At 37.8% G+C, this 15,432-nt stretch overlaps 1 protein-coding gene across 1 annotated transcript in view; it reads right to left on the bottom strand.

Annotated features, from left to right (window-relative positions):
* Window positions 1–98: 98 nt before the first annotated feature.
* CCDC73 (coiled-coil domain containing 73) overlaps window positions 99–15,432 on the bottom strand; it is a 72,521-nt gene continuing 57,187 nt past the window's right edge. Inside the window, exons 14-20 of the mRNA XM_059473735.1 lie at window positions 14,153–14,263; window positions 12,509–12,640; window positions 9,696–9,731; window positions 8,028–8,196; window positions 6,145–7,674; window positions 3,347–3,471; window positions 99–745 (exon numbers count right to left, since the gene is read on the bottom strand). Coding sequence (XP_059329718.1) covers window positions 566–745; window positions 3,347–3,471; window positions 6,145–7,674; window positions 8,028–8,196; window positions 9,696–9,731; window positions 12,509–12,640; window positions 14,153–14,263 — 2,283 coding nt within the window. The 3' untranslated portion in view covers window positions 99–565. The remainder of the gene's footprint in view (window positions 746–3,346; window positions 3,472–6,144; window positions 7,675–8,027; window positions 8,197–9,695; window positions 9,732–12,508; window positions 12,641–14,152; window positions 14,264–15,432) is intronic.

Below are 15,432 nucleotides of genomic sequence, written 5' to 3'. Positions count from 1 at the left end.
ACCAGATCCTGCTGCCTTATTTCTGTAGTCATACCTGATCCTTCAGTGTTGGAAGGGACCTCACTGATACAGAAACTACAACAGATAGACTTCAATAATTTGGCAGTAAAGGTGAGCAGAAGATTCTTCTGCCACTTAGAACTGCTGGAAGTAGTTGTAAATGTTTGCAGAACCCATTGCATCCTGAAATGGTTGGAGGTGATTTTGCCTGAAAACTGAGTGAGTAGTCTGTCAGAGAAAATGAATTGAACTATTTCAGCCAAAACTTCTGAGGAGCAGGAGAAGTGTACAGTTAATTATTTAATTTTACAAAACATACATAAAAACATTAACTGATGAACTTTTTAATTTTGAGCAAAGCCAATAATAACTTGAATTTGATTGCAGAACCAGAACTAACATTAGGAGTAGGAATTGGATACATTTTGGAACATAAGAACTGTTAACATGTTATATAAACATGAAACTACACATATATACCATATTCTAGGAATACCTCTACAGTCTGGGTTAGGGAAGTGATCTGTCTGTGCCTAAAAGCATGCTTATCTCCTGGTGCTCATCTTCACTGGCCTTCTTCGTATTTTCTCTTTCTTGCTGAATGAAGTCTCTCCAAATTCAGTAATTTCTCAATTCCTCCTATTTGGTTTTGTATACTGGCATTCCTAAGAGAGCAGCTGTCCTCATCTTTGAGTGCTTTTTCACTTCTTGCTGGAGTGACAAAAGCAGCAAATCCTTCTTTAACCTGACAGGATACAAATGATAGCAGTTGATAACCCAGTGAAATTCACATACAGAGGTTCAGATTGTTGGATTCTGTTGAGCATTAAGAGAGGAAATGTTAACAGGAAAATAAATCAATTGGAGAAAACACATTTAATTTGAAGTGTTTGCCTTGTATTTAACTTAGAAAATTTGATAATGACAATTACACTTTTATAAACCAAACCTTAACATAAGACTTGGATCAAGAGTGTGATTTAAATAAGACAAGCTTTTATTAGAATGCAGATTAGCAAAATAAATAGCTTAATTAAAGAGTTTAATGTTGCAATTGACATTTCTATTGCTAGGCAAGCATTTGATTAACAAAATCCAAAATCATGAGGTTTATAGTGTTAACTCCCTCTCCACTTCACTGTATGGATTAGAAAGCAAACATCAGTAATGCACAGTCTGTAATAGATTGGTTTTTTTATGTTAAAGATCTTTTTGTTCTTTTGATAGTTTTAATTACTCTTTGATATACTATTGTTAGCTACTTCCCATCTATCCCAGTCAAAGACAGATGGCAACACAGTAGGGAAACAGATGAGTTTTCCACCTGTAATGTGGGATTGTGTGGCTCTTGGGGAGCAGCATGCAGCACCAGCAGCTCCCCTGCAGCACTGGCTCTGTGAGCTGCAAGGTCACCGCTCAGACTCTGCTCCTGTGCAAGGATTACAAGAGGAGACCTTCCCCCTCTGCTCAGTCATTTTTTAAATATTGGGCAACTGTGCCCCAGCCAGTTCTATGTCTTTATCAGACCTACTTTTATTTTAGCACATTAATTTTGTGCCAAAGCTTACCTTCACTAGTGTATAAGCATTTCTTAAAGTTTAAAATATGAACAATAAAATTAATGCAAATTGTTCACTATTGCATTTGTAACAATGCAGGCTGAAGGTACTGGTACTTCAGGTCAGTAATGACTGGCATCTCCCTTGTGGTGAGGAAATAACTTCTCCATTTGAGCAGTGAAAGTTTCAACCTGTTAATTCTCTCATGCTTTTCCCCAAGGCCTCAGCAACAAACAGGTCATACTGCACTGCAAGCCACTAGTGAAAATCCCTATGGAATAAATAGCATGTGGGGCTGAACCTGTCCTGTGCTGAAAACTGCATCTTTAAACTGACCTGGGAGTGCTTATTCATCCTTACTGTGGTACTTAAGCATGGACAGACTGATGTTTAAAACAGTTCTTAAAATTTTTACTAGAATTATAAGTGCACTTGTAGAATTTCTATAATTTTTATCCCTTTTTAGAGTATTGTACTGTGGCTGACTGAGATTACCCAAATTGTAGAAGGCTTAAGTCTGCTCCAGTTGCAATCATACATGTTAGTCAAAGCAAAGGAAGCAGCTCCCAACAGCTTGTTTATCTTGGTCATTAAAATGACAAAAAGTTGAGAACAGAAGGCATTAGAATGAAACCAAGACAGAAAGGAAGGAGTGCACTATTACAGGCTGAGATTTCGTAGATTAAGGATTCAGAAAATCTAAGATGAAACCAGCAAGGCACTGTTCTTGTCCATCTCTGCTTTTTCTTAGCTAGCAGAGCAGGAGCTTTGGAGGTGACAAAGCAGACAGAACCACAACCAGATAATGAAACACAGCTTTGCTTCAGCTGTAGTTCCATGGTGGAGTTCACTCAGCTCCTGCTTCCACCTCTGAGAAAAAGCAAGAGACACACAGTAAATACCAGCACTGTGTTTGGTGAAAAATGCACCTCAGTGTCATTCACAAGTAGAGCCAGGCCAGGAAAGTTGTGTAATTTCAAACATCAGTCTTGTGAATGTCAGGGATTGTGGATGGCATCAAAACCTGATTATCTGCTGGTCAGCCAACTCTGCCACTTGAGACCATTGTACACCTCATCCAGAGACAGCCCTAAATACCTGAGAAATAAAAATACCTCTAGAACCTCTTCTAAAAAGGAAAGGTCAGCTGCAGCTGTAAATTGTTGTATCACTTTTGAACCATACATTCAACATTGGGTCAAATTCTAATAGAGCTGTTCAAGCTCCAGAGTCTAACACACATCTGAAAATGCAGTGATGAGGCATTGGGAAACAACAGGTTTTTACATGTTTGTGTAATGTTACCCTATAAAATAACATTACTCTAAATAGGGCATCACATAACTACAGTGTGTGATAAATGGATAGGCTCTAATTCACAGATGTGCTGAATTTTTATTCTTCCATGGATTCTTTTAAATGACATGGTCTTATCAAGTAATAGAGGAAACAATGTTTTTATACTTTTACATTCCACTATTTTCCCTTTTTTTTTTTACTTTAACTTCTACTTTTACTGTAAGTGATGATTTTTATTAGGGTACACAATAGACTAGCCTCTTCCTCCCCTCCCAAACAGACTGGTTAGCATCTGTTTGATTCATATGCTGTGACTTTTTCCTGCTGCTTTCTATCAAGCTTAATTGTGAAAAATGGTGTCTTGTTGCCCTTTTGATATTATTTCGGAGATTGACTCAGCCTTAAAGTATCCAGATGGGTACAGTTGTACAAATATCTGTGGAATTAGCTCACTGAGGTCTGGTCTGCAATATTTTTAATTGACTTACATGTTCTGTGGGAAAAGAAGAATCATAAAAAGCCTTTGCTGTAGCATTCCATTCTTCACTAGGCTCTCCCTGGTGGATTCTGGAGGCATTCAGAGTGTTGGCAGCTCTGCTCAAACTGCTGGAACCTGATTGACAAAAAGGAAATGGTAACAACTGCAATTTAATCTCCAGGCACTAATTGTGAATGACTAAACTGGTTTACCTCTGATCTTAAAAAATCAAATATTTTTGTTTTAAATCCCTGGATCTTTGTTGTAGGCTTTTGCCCTTCATTTTTTTTCTTTCACATGCTTCATTTATTTTTTTCTCTAAAGATGAGGTATATTTCTACTTTGATAAAAAATGTTTTCTGTCATTTTCACATATTAGGTTAATGACAGAAAAGTGATTTATAGTAAGTATATGTATTCTAAATATTCTAACTGAATATGTTTTTTCAAACACTATTACTTTAAACTGACTGTCTGACAACAATAATAAAATGCATAATTATTGCCATTATAACATGATATTCCAGGGTGACTTGTAATAAAAGAAGACATGAATACAAAGCTTTTCAGACAATCAGAAACTATTTTTAATGAGGAGTCTTTGTGTTAATGGCTCTGATGTTTCAGGTGGTCAGGCAATAGCCACCTACTAAAGGTAGGAAAGGCAGGTGAGTAGATTAATTACAGACAAGTATAAGCCTCCAGTCTCTCAGAGGCTTCATGCAGCAGCAGCAGATTCTGCTGCAACCAACATCAAATTCCTTGCAAGGTGAAAGCACAAGGATTCTGTCACAGTTCCTCACAATGCAAACAGGAGCTGTTCTGCCACTGCACAGATGCCTGTGGATCACTGCATTGACAGTAAAACCTTGTTTTGCTGTGAAAATGCAGCTACCTCATGGTCATGTAACAATTATTTCAGAATACTGACATTTTCTCTTGGGAGGAACAGGAAAATGGTTATGTGTTTTTCTTTTTTAAGCATCTGCCAGGAAGATCTTTCCCATTCCCAGTTCTTTCCTTCATTTACTGATGTGGAGTCTCTGCTTTCTGGGAGCCAGCATATAAATAGTAAACTGCACTGTGGTTAGGCAGTAAAAGGAATTCCCTCAGATAGATTTACTAAACTCTTTCACCAATTCTCTTCACCTCTAGCTCTCCCATATGCCTAAATGGGTTGTGTTCCAGTCAGTATATAGTATAGCATACAGGATATAAATAAAAAGATTTAAAATATAGGTCCAGTGCCCACATGGATTCCACTGCAGGTCTGCAAACAAAACAGCACAAACCCCAAGCACAACAATCACTGGGAGCTGCAGTGACTTGTGGGAGCCCTCACAGGGAGGTTCTGCAGCATTCCCAGACAGCAGCAGCCTCAAGGAGGGACCTATCTCAATTTGGCAGCATGAGGCACATCTGGGACACACACCAAGACCCTCACCATGAAGGTTTGCTGGAATTCAACTGAGGAAACTCAACTGAGGGACTGGAGTCAGCTGCCCACCAATTCCTTTGGATGAATCTCTGAGTCACTTGGATTTCCAGCACTTTGCATACAGAAAGGTTTCTGACGAGAAGAGGAGGAGGAACTCACAGGGAAAAAATTTAGATAGCTCTGTCTGTTCTTACAGAAAAGATACATGCAGAACATCATGGAACTAGGCATTCATTTTATTGAAACAGATACCAAAATTCACATTATTAAAAGAAATAATGTGCCATCTGACATCAGGATTCTGGTACCTTGCTACCACTACTGCTGGTTTAGGCACAAAAGCATTTCTGAAACTGAACTTCAAAAAATGTGCATCAGAACATAAATATCCATAAGCACGAGACCAAGGACAGAAACAAAATTACCTATAGAGCTAAATTCATAACAGAGCAATGTAAAGGAACCAGACTGCTGGGTTTCTGTCTGCAAAACTAAGGATGGGAGTCCATTCTGCTCTTGGTATGTTCAAGGGCCAAAGGTGAAAACACTGCACCAACAAAAACTCTATAGACACAAACACCCTGTTCTGTCGATCCTGCTCTTTGGGAAACACCCAGGGCTCCAGTTTTGGGGTAATCTACCAGCTCATTTTACTGCAAAACAAATCTAAAATACAGTTTTTCCTCATCTCAGTAATGATTTAGAAACCCATGGAATAAAGTTCATATTTACTATTTTCTATGTGCAAATTATTGCTCAACAAATAATAACCAAGTGTCAGTAGTAGGGGATTAAAATGCCCCTTGAGCACCTCAAGCTCCATGTTTTCCAGAATACAAAGAATATAAAGTCAGAATATAAAGTCCTTTCACACACTCAGCACATTCAGATGGTTTTAATGGTCCATCTAAATTAGAGATGTACAATAAAATAAAAAATAAATTTCTGTAAAATCCATTCAAAGAAGCATCTACTGGCTCAAAATCTACCCTGATTCTGATGCAAAATGAGAACACTGAATAATTTGCAAAAGCTGCTCAATGCTTTTCAGATCCATGCAGAGCCCTGATGGAATATGTTCCACATTAGGGTTAGCAATGCCTGTCAAAATGCAGTTTGTCATTGCACTGCTGTTATTTTACAAAGAGAAATATGAGAAAAAAATATTTAATCAACGAATTGATTGACAAGCTAACTAAAGCTGTTTAGTTGCATTTATAACATAAACAGAGCAATCTCACCTTTTTATGATATAACTAAAATGTCAGGCTTACATTTTTCTACACTAAGTTTAGATATAGACATTTCACCTTCTAATAATTTTTCTAAGCACCACATGGTTCAGAATATTAATGTTTATATTTTCTTACCTTGTCCTGCTTCTCCATTGTCCCCATTTTCACTGAGATCTTGACTCTGTGTGTTTGAAATAATGTTTGTGTTTTCCACTAAGCATGGTGGTTTCTCTTTCAAAAGGGAAGGCTCCTTGGAAGCTGAAGTCCATGTAGCTTGACCTCTCATTTGATTTATTCTTGAACAAGAACTGAGAGCTAAAAAATTCAAGTATAGTGGAGTTTTCTCAGCTTTTTTATCTGAGTTTGGAAGATCAAAGGATGACCTTACACTTATGTTTACTAAATTTCCAGATGTTCTCATGGGTAAAGAGCATGGTTCTTTCAGGTGACCCTCAGCAAGCTTCATTCCTGGAACTGTTCCACTCAGTGAGTCTTTTTTCTCTTTTAACAGTGTGTTATTTGTTGAAGCATTAATCTCCAGGGAATGTCCAGTTTTGATGGAGTGTATCTGAGTACCACTGCTAACATTTTTATGTGGAATTAGTTTATCTGCACATGCCCTATCGGCTGGGGGGTTTTTGTGAGCAATTCCGAGACCGTCAGCCTTTACTGGAGATTTGGCTTCAGCATTGGAAGTCCATGTGTTTGTAGCATTCCCTGTTTGTTTAGCACTGCTTTGTTCAGGTTGATTGCTGTGCCTGTCATCTGCATTTACTCCTCTCTCAGTTTTTGGGGGGCATAAATTCAAAGCACCTACGAGAGACTTATTATCTCTGCATTCTTTTGCAGCAGCATCATCAGCACTTGTGTTATCACAACAAACAGTTGGTGGATGTTGAGCATCAGCTGCCAGAACACCAGTGCTGTTCATGTTTCTGGCATTGTCATCATTTCTGCCTTCAGCATCTATGTGTGTCTGTTCCAGAGGAAGTTTATCTCTACATAAACCACTCAGATTGAAGTTTTTTTCTGTTTTATGTAATTCACTGCCTACAGAATTGTCACTATTCAGCAAGCTGCATTTTTGGTATTCTGCTTGAGAATTCTCTTTAGTATAAGGTAGGATGCCAAAACTTAACTCCTTAGCTTGGTGGTTGTCTGTATTTCTGTCATGCAGAGCACTCTTCTCAGTGCAAAGAACAGCTTCAGACTCAGGCTTGGGTGCTTCAGGTGTAAGGACACTTTTGTTGTGCTGTCTGGTGTCTGAGTTTGCATCTGCCTTGGCACAAGCTGATTCACCTGCAGCATTGCACAGCTCTTCCTTGCTGGTGTCAGCCTCCTGCCTTCTGTTTCTCCTGTCAGCACTTACAGTCTCAGCACTGCCCAAGAAGTCCTTCCCTGTTTGTGTGGGGTGTGCTGCCAAGGGCTCAGTGCTGTCCTGTGCCTTTTGATCTGAATCCGCATTGTTTTCATCTGGTAATGTTCTGTGTGCTGCTCCTTCTGCCTCTCTGCATCCAGGGCCGTGCATTTCCCAGGTGTGTCCTTGGGTAATTAAATCAGTATCTGTGCAGAGGGTGCTCCTGGGAGAAGCCTCCCTTTGCTTTGCTTCACAGGGGCTAGCAACATTAATTTCATCCTTAAAACTGTTCTCAAGAACTTGGGACCCTGTAGAGTGAGGGCATTCTCTAGTTAGTGACTGATTACCCAGAGGTTATGTAATGCTTTATTTTTACAGTTTAGAATTTCCAAAGAGGTGGGCTCAGCATTGATATCAATAGTGATATCTTATATTACACACACAAGCCTGTCAAAAAGCTCCTGAAGGTAAGTATTGCACTGTGGTCACTTGCAAAATATTTATGAACTGAGAGAGCAGAGAATATACTAACATTCTGTAGATTTTAGGTACGACCATTTAATTCAGGACTTAAGCCCTCTCTTGTCATATGCTACATCTGAAAACATTTAGCCTTTCTTAACAAAACTACTTATCTCTATTATCCATGGAAGGTTATTACTTTGATCTCTCTTTAATTCCTCAGTGCTTGAAGACTGGTCCCTTGTGTTTTTTACTTCAGTTTCTTCTTCATTTCCACAATTACCATATTTTCTTATTACAGACTGCATAAACTCATGTTCTTTCTGAAAAGCCCGTATTTCACTGTCTTTTGAGTGTTCTTGACCACTCTAGCATAGGAAGGAACAAAAAATCATAGGTATTTTAGTAATTTACTATAGCCACTGATTAGGTAAAAAGTTCAGCACTGAGATTTAAAATTAATTTTACATTCTGATGGAAAACAAAGACCTGAAGCACAAAAAGTAAGTGTAAACAGAGGAAAAGAAAAAAGCAGACTAATACCCTAGAAGAGTAGGAAAGAATTCAGGTCCTGCTATATTACAGTGCACAAAGTTACACAATTGACAGAATTCCTCAGTGGAAGGAATTTGAGCTGTACATGTGGTGGTTGGATTACTCCCTCTCTCTGCTGGCCCACTCAGTGACCTGCTCAGTGATTCCATGTGCAAAAATCCTGCAGGATTGCTGTTTACACCCAAACATAAACAACATACACACAAAAACAGCACAAGCATATATAAACAACTTTTCTTTCTAGCAAAATGCCCTGGACTTTTAACTTCATTTCACAAGGCTTCTGAATTTACAATCCCTGACATTAAGTTTCTCATTCCCTCCCAAATAGCTTTTTAACTTCGATTTGAGTAAAATTCAACAAGAATCGAAGCCTGAAAGATCTGTCTACTTAAAAGTCTAAATCACTTGTCTACTACTGCATTGTGTATTTGTGTTCAGTTTTGAAAGCTGCAGTCAGTGAACTTCTGTGGAAACTAGGGCCTAAATAGTGAAGAAAATAAAATCCCACCAAAAATAAAAGCAGAAGGAGATGCATCCTTTATCATCATCAGCTGTCTGGCAGCTGAAGACAGGAGCACGTGCTGGCTCTTGCCCTAAAGACAGGATATAAAAGAGGCAGATGTGGGAGGGAGCTTAGGCCATAAAAGATGTGGGGAAGAGCTGAAGACACTTGGGTGGCTGGAGGTGTTGCAGAAGGAAGGCTGGGATGTGGGAGGGAGTTACAAGGGCTGTGCCTGGGCACTGGGTGTGTGGGGAGGACAGAGAATATTGCAGAGTGCAGGGAGGCAGGGAGGCAGCGCTGCTAAAAAATGGGGCTGTTGCAGTGCTGGCAGAGTAGGGATGTAGAACACAAATCTGCTGGAAAGAGTTTCCTGCAGCTCACAGGAACACCCTGAGGCTCCCAGCTTTCCTGGTTTGGGGGAGGGAGGAGTCATGGTAAATAGAGGAGGGTCCTAAAATCATTTTCCTCCACCCTCAGTTTGAAGTGTTAGTTGAAATTTCTCTTTTCCTCATGTTTTATCATTATTTTCCCTGTCACACTTGGAAATTATATATATTGCACATCTTCTTTTTCTAGGTTTTTAATTAAAACTGCTTCTTTTGTCAATATAGCCCTGGCATCACACTTTCAAGCTTATTGAATACAAATAGTAGAAAATTCCTTTTTCTTTCCTGAAATCTGTAATTAGCTTACAATCTGTTGTTTCCAGGAGCTCTTTTTTTCAGACAGAAACACCAAGCACCACTCCAAAATTGTGTACATTAGTCTTTTCTACAGAAGTAAGACAGCCACTGCAGTGGAACTTACCACATTTGTGGGTGTGGGCTGAGCTGGGGACTGCATCTGAAACAAACAGGATGAAGTGTTCATAGAAAGGCAGAAAGGTTTCATGTTTCCTTTCCAGGTTTTCAGATGGGTTGAAGAAAACTACTTTTCAATAAATTCAAATAGCTCTTTTCAATAAATTCAATTCAGCCCTTTAAAAATAGGTCCAAGATGGACAAACTAAAATACCTAAATAACAAAACTTTTAAACTTAGATTTTCATTTTTTGCCTGTGATTTAGTAAAATCTAACTAAGAAACACATATATCCCTAAATATCCTTTTCCCTCAAAAGACTATTTCATAGTATGCAATTCAAACCCTTCTGAAAACCAGATCTCTCTGTACATATACCCCCCAAAAATTCCAGCAAGCCATTGGTGGGTGTACCCCTATTCTCTAATGGTACACAGATGAATTACAAATTATATCAAACTAAATGTGAAGCATGGTAAGGTTAAACTAAATTGCAATCCAAGTCTGTAATGAGGTCTGACATTGTACCTTTCTTTTAAAAATGTCTTTTGTTTAATTACTATTCCAGAGGTGATCAGTGTGAAGAAGTTTAAGTACATTTTGAATTTCATGCCCCACAAATTACCACAGGGATTTCAGATTGCACTGGGTGTAAAAATAAGTATAAGCATATTTCCTTAGAACACTTGGAACCACAGTCAAGATCTAAATCCAAGGCAACACCTTTCCCTTTTATGTGTCACTAGAGGCCGACTCATTAGTGATACAAGGTGAAATTCCACAAATCAGGATAACCAACATGATCTGCTGCAGCTTCAGTTTCTTGGCACTGTTCCACTCAGTCCAACCTGCCCAGCTTTGGAAATCTAATGATTGTACAACACAAAGTGGTGTGGCAATTTGCCATAAGATAGTGTAAGATGTATATTTGGAAGACATCTGACTTCTTTTGCATTTATGAGCATATGCTTTAAGCTTTTCTGCTTTCAGACCCATGGGGCTATCTTAGTAAGCACCAGTACTGTTTATCATGAATGCCTAATCACTTTGATTCTGCATCCTAAACAAAATCAATATTCCATTTCCATTCAAGGAAACTGTGATTATTAAGATACACCATTTGCATAATTCCTTGTAGAGTTCAGCTTTGGAACAAGAAGTAATCCTTTCAAATCTCATTTCCCTTGCATTATTAAGCCCAGACCACAGCCATGTGTATGTGTATGTTAGCTATAAACATACTTATGTACATGCATTGAGAAGACATTGATTTTACATTCTTCCAAATCCTAAAATGTCACAGACATCTTTTCATAAAATCTTTTCTTTAAGATTTTTCCCCCTTCTGAGAAGCTGTGGCCTCAGCAACAAGATGTAAACAATGGTTATCTGCTGCTGTGCAATGCAACAGGTGCATCTGTGATTGGTCTCGGGTGGGTGTTTGGATTTACTGACCACTCACGGCAGAGCTGGCTCTCGCTCTGTGCTGAGACACAGCCCTTTGTTTATTCATTCCTTTTCTATTCTTAGCTTAGCTAGCTTCTGAGAACTTTCCTTCTATTCTTTGTAGTATAGTCATAATGTAATATATACCATAAAATAATAAATCAAGCCTTCTGAACATGAGGTCAACATTCTTGTCTCTCTCTTCACCCTGAAGACCCTTGCAAGCCCTGTAACACTAAAATATTTTTAGTGCTTGCCATTTTACTGACAATTATGGACTAGTTCTAAAATAGTTAGCTGTTTTTACAATCCTAGTATCCTTCTATTTTCTTAACACTCCAAACAAGATTGTTTACATGGAAAATGAGTTTTCCGTTCTTTGAAGATAGATCATTACTTGCTTGTTAAAGTTAATGGAAAATACTCAACTGAACAACAGAACACACTCAATGCACAGGGAAGCTTTCTTATGGTTTCTGACTCTGCCCAATTTTTTCAATTCTACAGAAGACTGGAATACAAATTTGCAATCCAGTTTGATCCTGGGATAACACAGAGCTGCAGGGGATATAACATGGATCTGTGGTATCTGTATGTACAGCTGCAGGGACCATGGGATATAACAGAGCTGCTATGTGTTCCTCCTTTTGTTCCAAAAGCCCATCTTTGTGTGCTTAACCACTTGCTCACTTCCCATACGTGCCCTGCACCTAGAGCTGAACATGGATTTGGCTCAGCCAACAATCCAAGCTCAATTCTGGCTCAGCCTGCACTGCATAAGTCTTTTACCTCCTGCACTCACCACCTGATGAGCTTGCTGTGCCTTTGATGGCTCCTAAATGTGCAATGTGACATAAAGGCTGGTGTTTCTTAAACTAAAACTGAAGCACTTAGATAACCTGAGTACAGATAAAAACAACCTTCTGATCTGTCCCGTGTTTCAGATTTTAGAGGAGCTGAAATCAGTTCCTCTGAGTAGAGGTGGATCTACTTCCACACCTCCAGGGAACTTAGATACATATGAAGCCAATTGGATCTGCCCCAGTATTTGAGAAATACCCAGGGAAAGTATGTCTGTGAAATAGGGTTTAGTAAAGATAGGTGGCTTAAGTTAACTGCTGTCTGTTAGGTAAAAATTTATGAATGAAGTAGTGTCTCAGGTTTCTGTGATATAAGCACCTCTCTGATGAAAGGAGAACGTTCTCTGGGTACAGTAAGTTTCAGTGATACTTAGATACCATTGTCATATAAATTTTTAGGCTGAGCCATGTCAAAGGAGAATGAGTGGACATGACAGACAAGATTAGAAAAACTGTCATATCTTCAGTTCTCTGGCATTTTACAAGACACACTGCAGCTAGTAAAGACACTTACCTGCAGATTTTCCACTTGCTCAGAATGCTGATTTCCTGGAGGAGGATGATAATCTTCAAGATGTCTATGAAGTCCTTTAAGGGAATTCAGCTCATTTTTAATAGTGTGTATTTCTCTTCTCATGTTTTCCTCCTGTAATAATTGCAGTACACAGAGCACACAAACACTTTACTGCATGTTCCAATGGGTAAACCAGCATTTTTCAAAGGCATGAACAGCTTAGCAAATGAAACTTCATCCTTAAAAGAAAGTATGCTAAGGAATTTCCTTGTACAAAGTAATTGAGCTCTTTCATTCAACCAAAATTTTAACCACATTTCCATTACAGATTATAGCTTTTATTAACTGGTTTGGGATTTTTTTTTCACCATTTACTACCTGTAGCCATACTCCAAAAAAGTGAGATTTGTATTCGTAGCTTTCTTCCTTTTTGGCTCAAAGATAAATGAAATATTCAACATTCATTCTCTACCTACATTGTCAAGAAACCACAACAGCAAATAATTTGCTTAGTCCTTTACTTCTGTAAATAGCCTCAAGTATCCAATCCTCCTTCAGAAAATATGTAACAATTAAAGTTTTGTATTTAGAACTAACTGAATGGCCCAAACTACAATTTGTAAAAAGAACTGAAGGACAATTTTACAGAAATACTTTCACTTAATTTACAAAGATTTCTGGATTTCTGGACTAGTGTTAACTTTATCCTTGATTATTTACTTTAGGAGACAAAATTTCTAGTTAGCCATGGCAGAAATATGAAAAGGAATAACAATTATCTTGCACAGAACAGATGCAAAGGTTCCTGAGAAATAAGCAGGGCAAATTCCCACGTCTGTAGAGGAAATGATGGTATAAAATTCTCCAAGGAATCAGGGAAATCAGATCTTCTCTATTCTTCTCTTCTTCTATTTTGTGGTCTCATGGTTGCAGTCATCCCCACAGTGGCTGCACTCAAAGGAGTGAGCCTTAGGCAACAGGATTACAAGGACAACTTTGCATTATTTCCCTACAGTTTCCCTGGAAATCTATCTACCAAAATCAAAACCTTTCTGGCAGCAAGTGCCAAGCACATAGAAATAAAAAAGACAGACCATTAAACAAATGCTGCTAAGAGTCTGGTTTCCACACATTAAGCAGAGCTTTCTTATTGAAGTGGTATTAATCTTTCCTACATCCAAACATGCATTTATTATTGCAGACAATTTTTACAGATACAATGTTTTGCTAATTGTTTTGGATTAAATAATTGCCAAAGTATTCTTGAAAAGTAATGAGGTAATAGAAAGAATGTCAAATATAGAAGACAAACTATTGTTTAGGTGTCCACAGAGGGGAATTCACTAGGGGGACATAGCAGACACACCTTTTCTTATCCCCTTTCACCCTCAGTCCCACTGAAGAATTCCTTTCAAATCAGAGCTGCAGGAAGAGCACTGACCTTTTGGAGCACAGAAGTCAACATAAATTTACCTTGAAAAAATATTCATTTCTAGAAGTATCTGTATCACTGGAGACGAAATTAGTTGTTTTTATATTGCATTATTTCTGCAGTACTTTCTTGGCTTTTAGGGATTACCTGAAATGCTTGATAACTATTCCAAAAAACTTTTAATACTAAAGCATTTATTTTAATAAACCTACATCATTTTTCCAAGTTCTTAGTGCCTTCTCATGCTCATTCTGAAGATTAAGGAACTTTTCTTCATTTTCTTTTGCCTTCTCCCTTTGCAGCTCATTATCTCTTTCAAGGGCCTGCAATAAAATTAATTATCCAAAAAATAATCAATACCACATTAATGAATTTTGATGTGTTTTATGTTGCTTGGACCTTTGCTTCTAACATGCTGCAAGTGCCATACAGATCAGTGATAATGTGCTATCTCAACAATAATTTTCATAAATTAACAGAAAGGTGCTTATAGTTTAGCTAACAGGAAACAGGGGGAGGTTATGAAAAAAGAAATGGCTATAAAAGGGTATAAAAACACTTGCCATTATTCAGTTTCACAGCATAAGTTTTAATGTGCTGAAAAAGTAATATAAAGTCCAGAGATGAGAGATATGAAATGTAGCATAATCCAGAGTCACTGTATTTAAAGAAAAAACTGCTGCACACTGATAGGAAAAAAAATATTTTTATAATCAGTTTTTCTGTCCTAAATTGTTTATTAACCTCTCTTATAAACTACACAATCTTTACATTCTAAAACATATCTACTGCAACATCTGATTATGCTTTAATTTATTTTTATTAGGTCACTGAAATAGGAGTGCATTGAAATAACAGTAATATTTAGTTTTATACCACCATAACTGTACTTGCAAGAGTTTTGGGTTAACTCTTTCAGCTTTCCTGTGCTAAATTAAAGGAGTCTTGTGTAAATCAGCAGCAACTTCACACACATATCAGGTACTCTTGGAATTTTTATCCTATCATATTTTTATAGCAAACAATATGGAAGGTAAGAGTCCCTGCATTCCATTACCTGCTAAATAGATGACACAAATATATTTCATAATGTAAGCATAACTTTAATGTATGAGCTGTATGACCAGCTACATATTTATGATTCTGTTGAGCTTCTTTAAATGCCACTTGAAAAATGTTATGGAGGCAATGCTCCAAACCAATTCCTTTTTACTAAATCTTTTAACCAAAGATGAGTCCACTTTTTGATTCACTTAGCACCAATTTTAAAATGTCTATATTAATTTAGCTACACTACTAATAAAATTGTATTTTATAGGTACTAACACTAGGAAAATTCAAACTACCCTGCACTTTTGTACACATGGGAAAATTGTGCTTGAGAATATAATGGATCTTCTTTGACAGATTATGTATTTCCAAAAATGGGACAATTCAGCAATACATTGTCTGAATAATCCCACTCTGATGTAGCATCTTTCATCCAGCTGTA

The sequence above is a fragment of the Ammospiza nelsoni genome, chromosome 6, assembly GCF_027579445.1.
Source record: "Ammospiza nelsoni isolate bAmmNel1 chromosome 6, bAmmNel1.pri, whole genome shotgun sequence".
Lineage (NCBI taxonomy): Eukaryota > Metazoa > Chordata > Aves > Passeriformes > Passerellidae > Ammospiza > Ammospiza nelsoni.
This window is presented reverse-complemented; position numbering and strand designations above follow the sequence as displayed.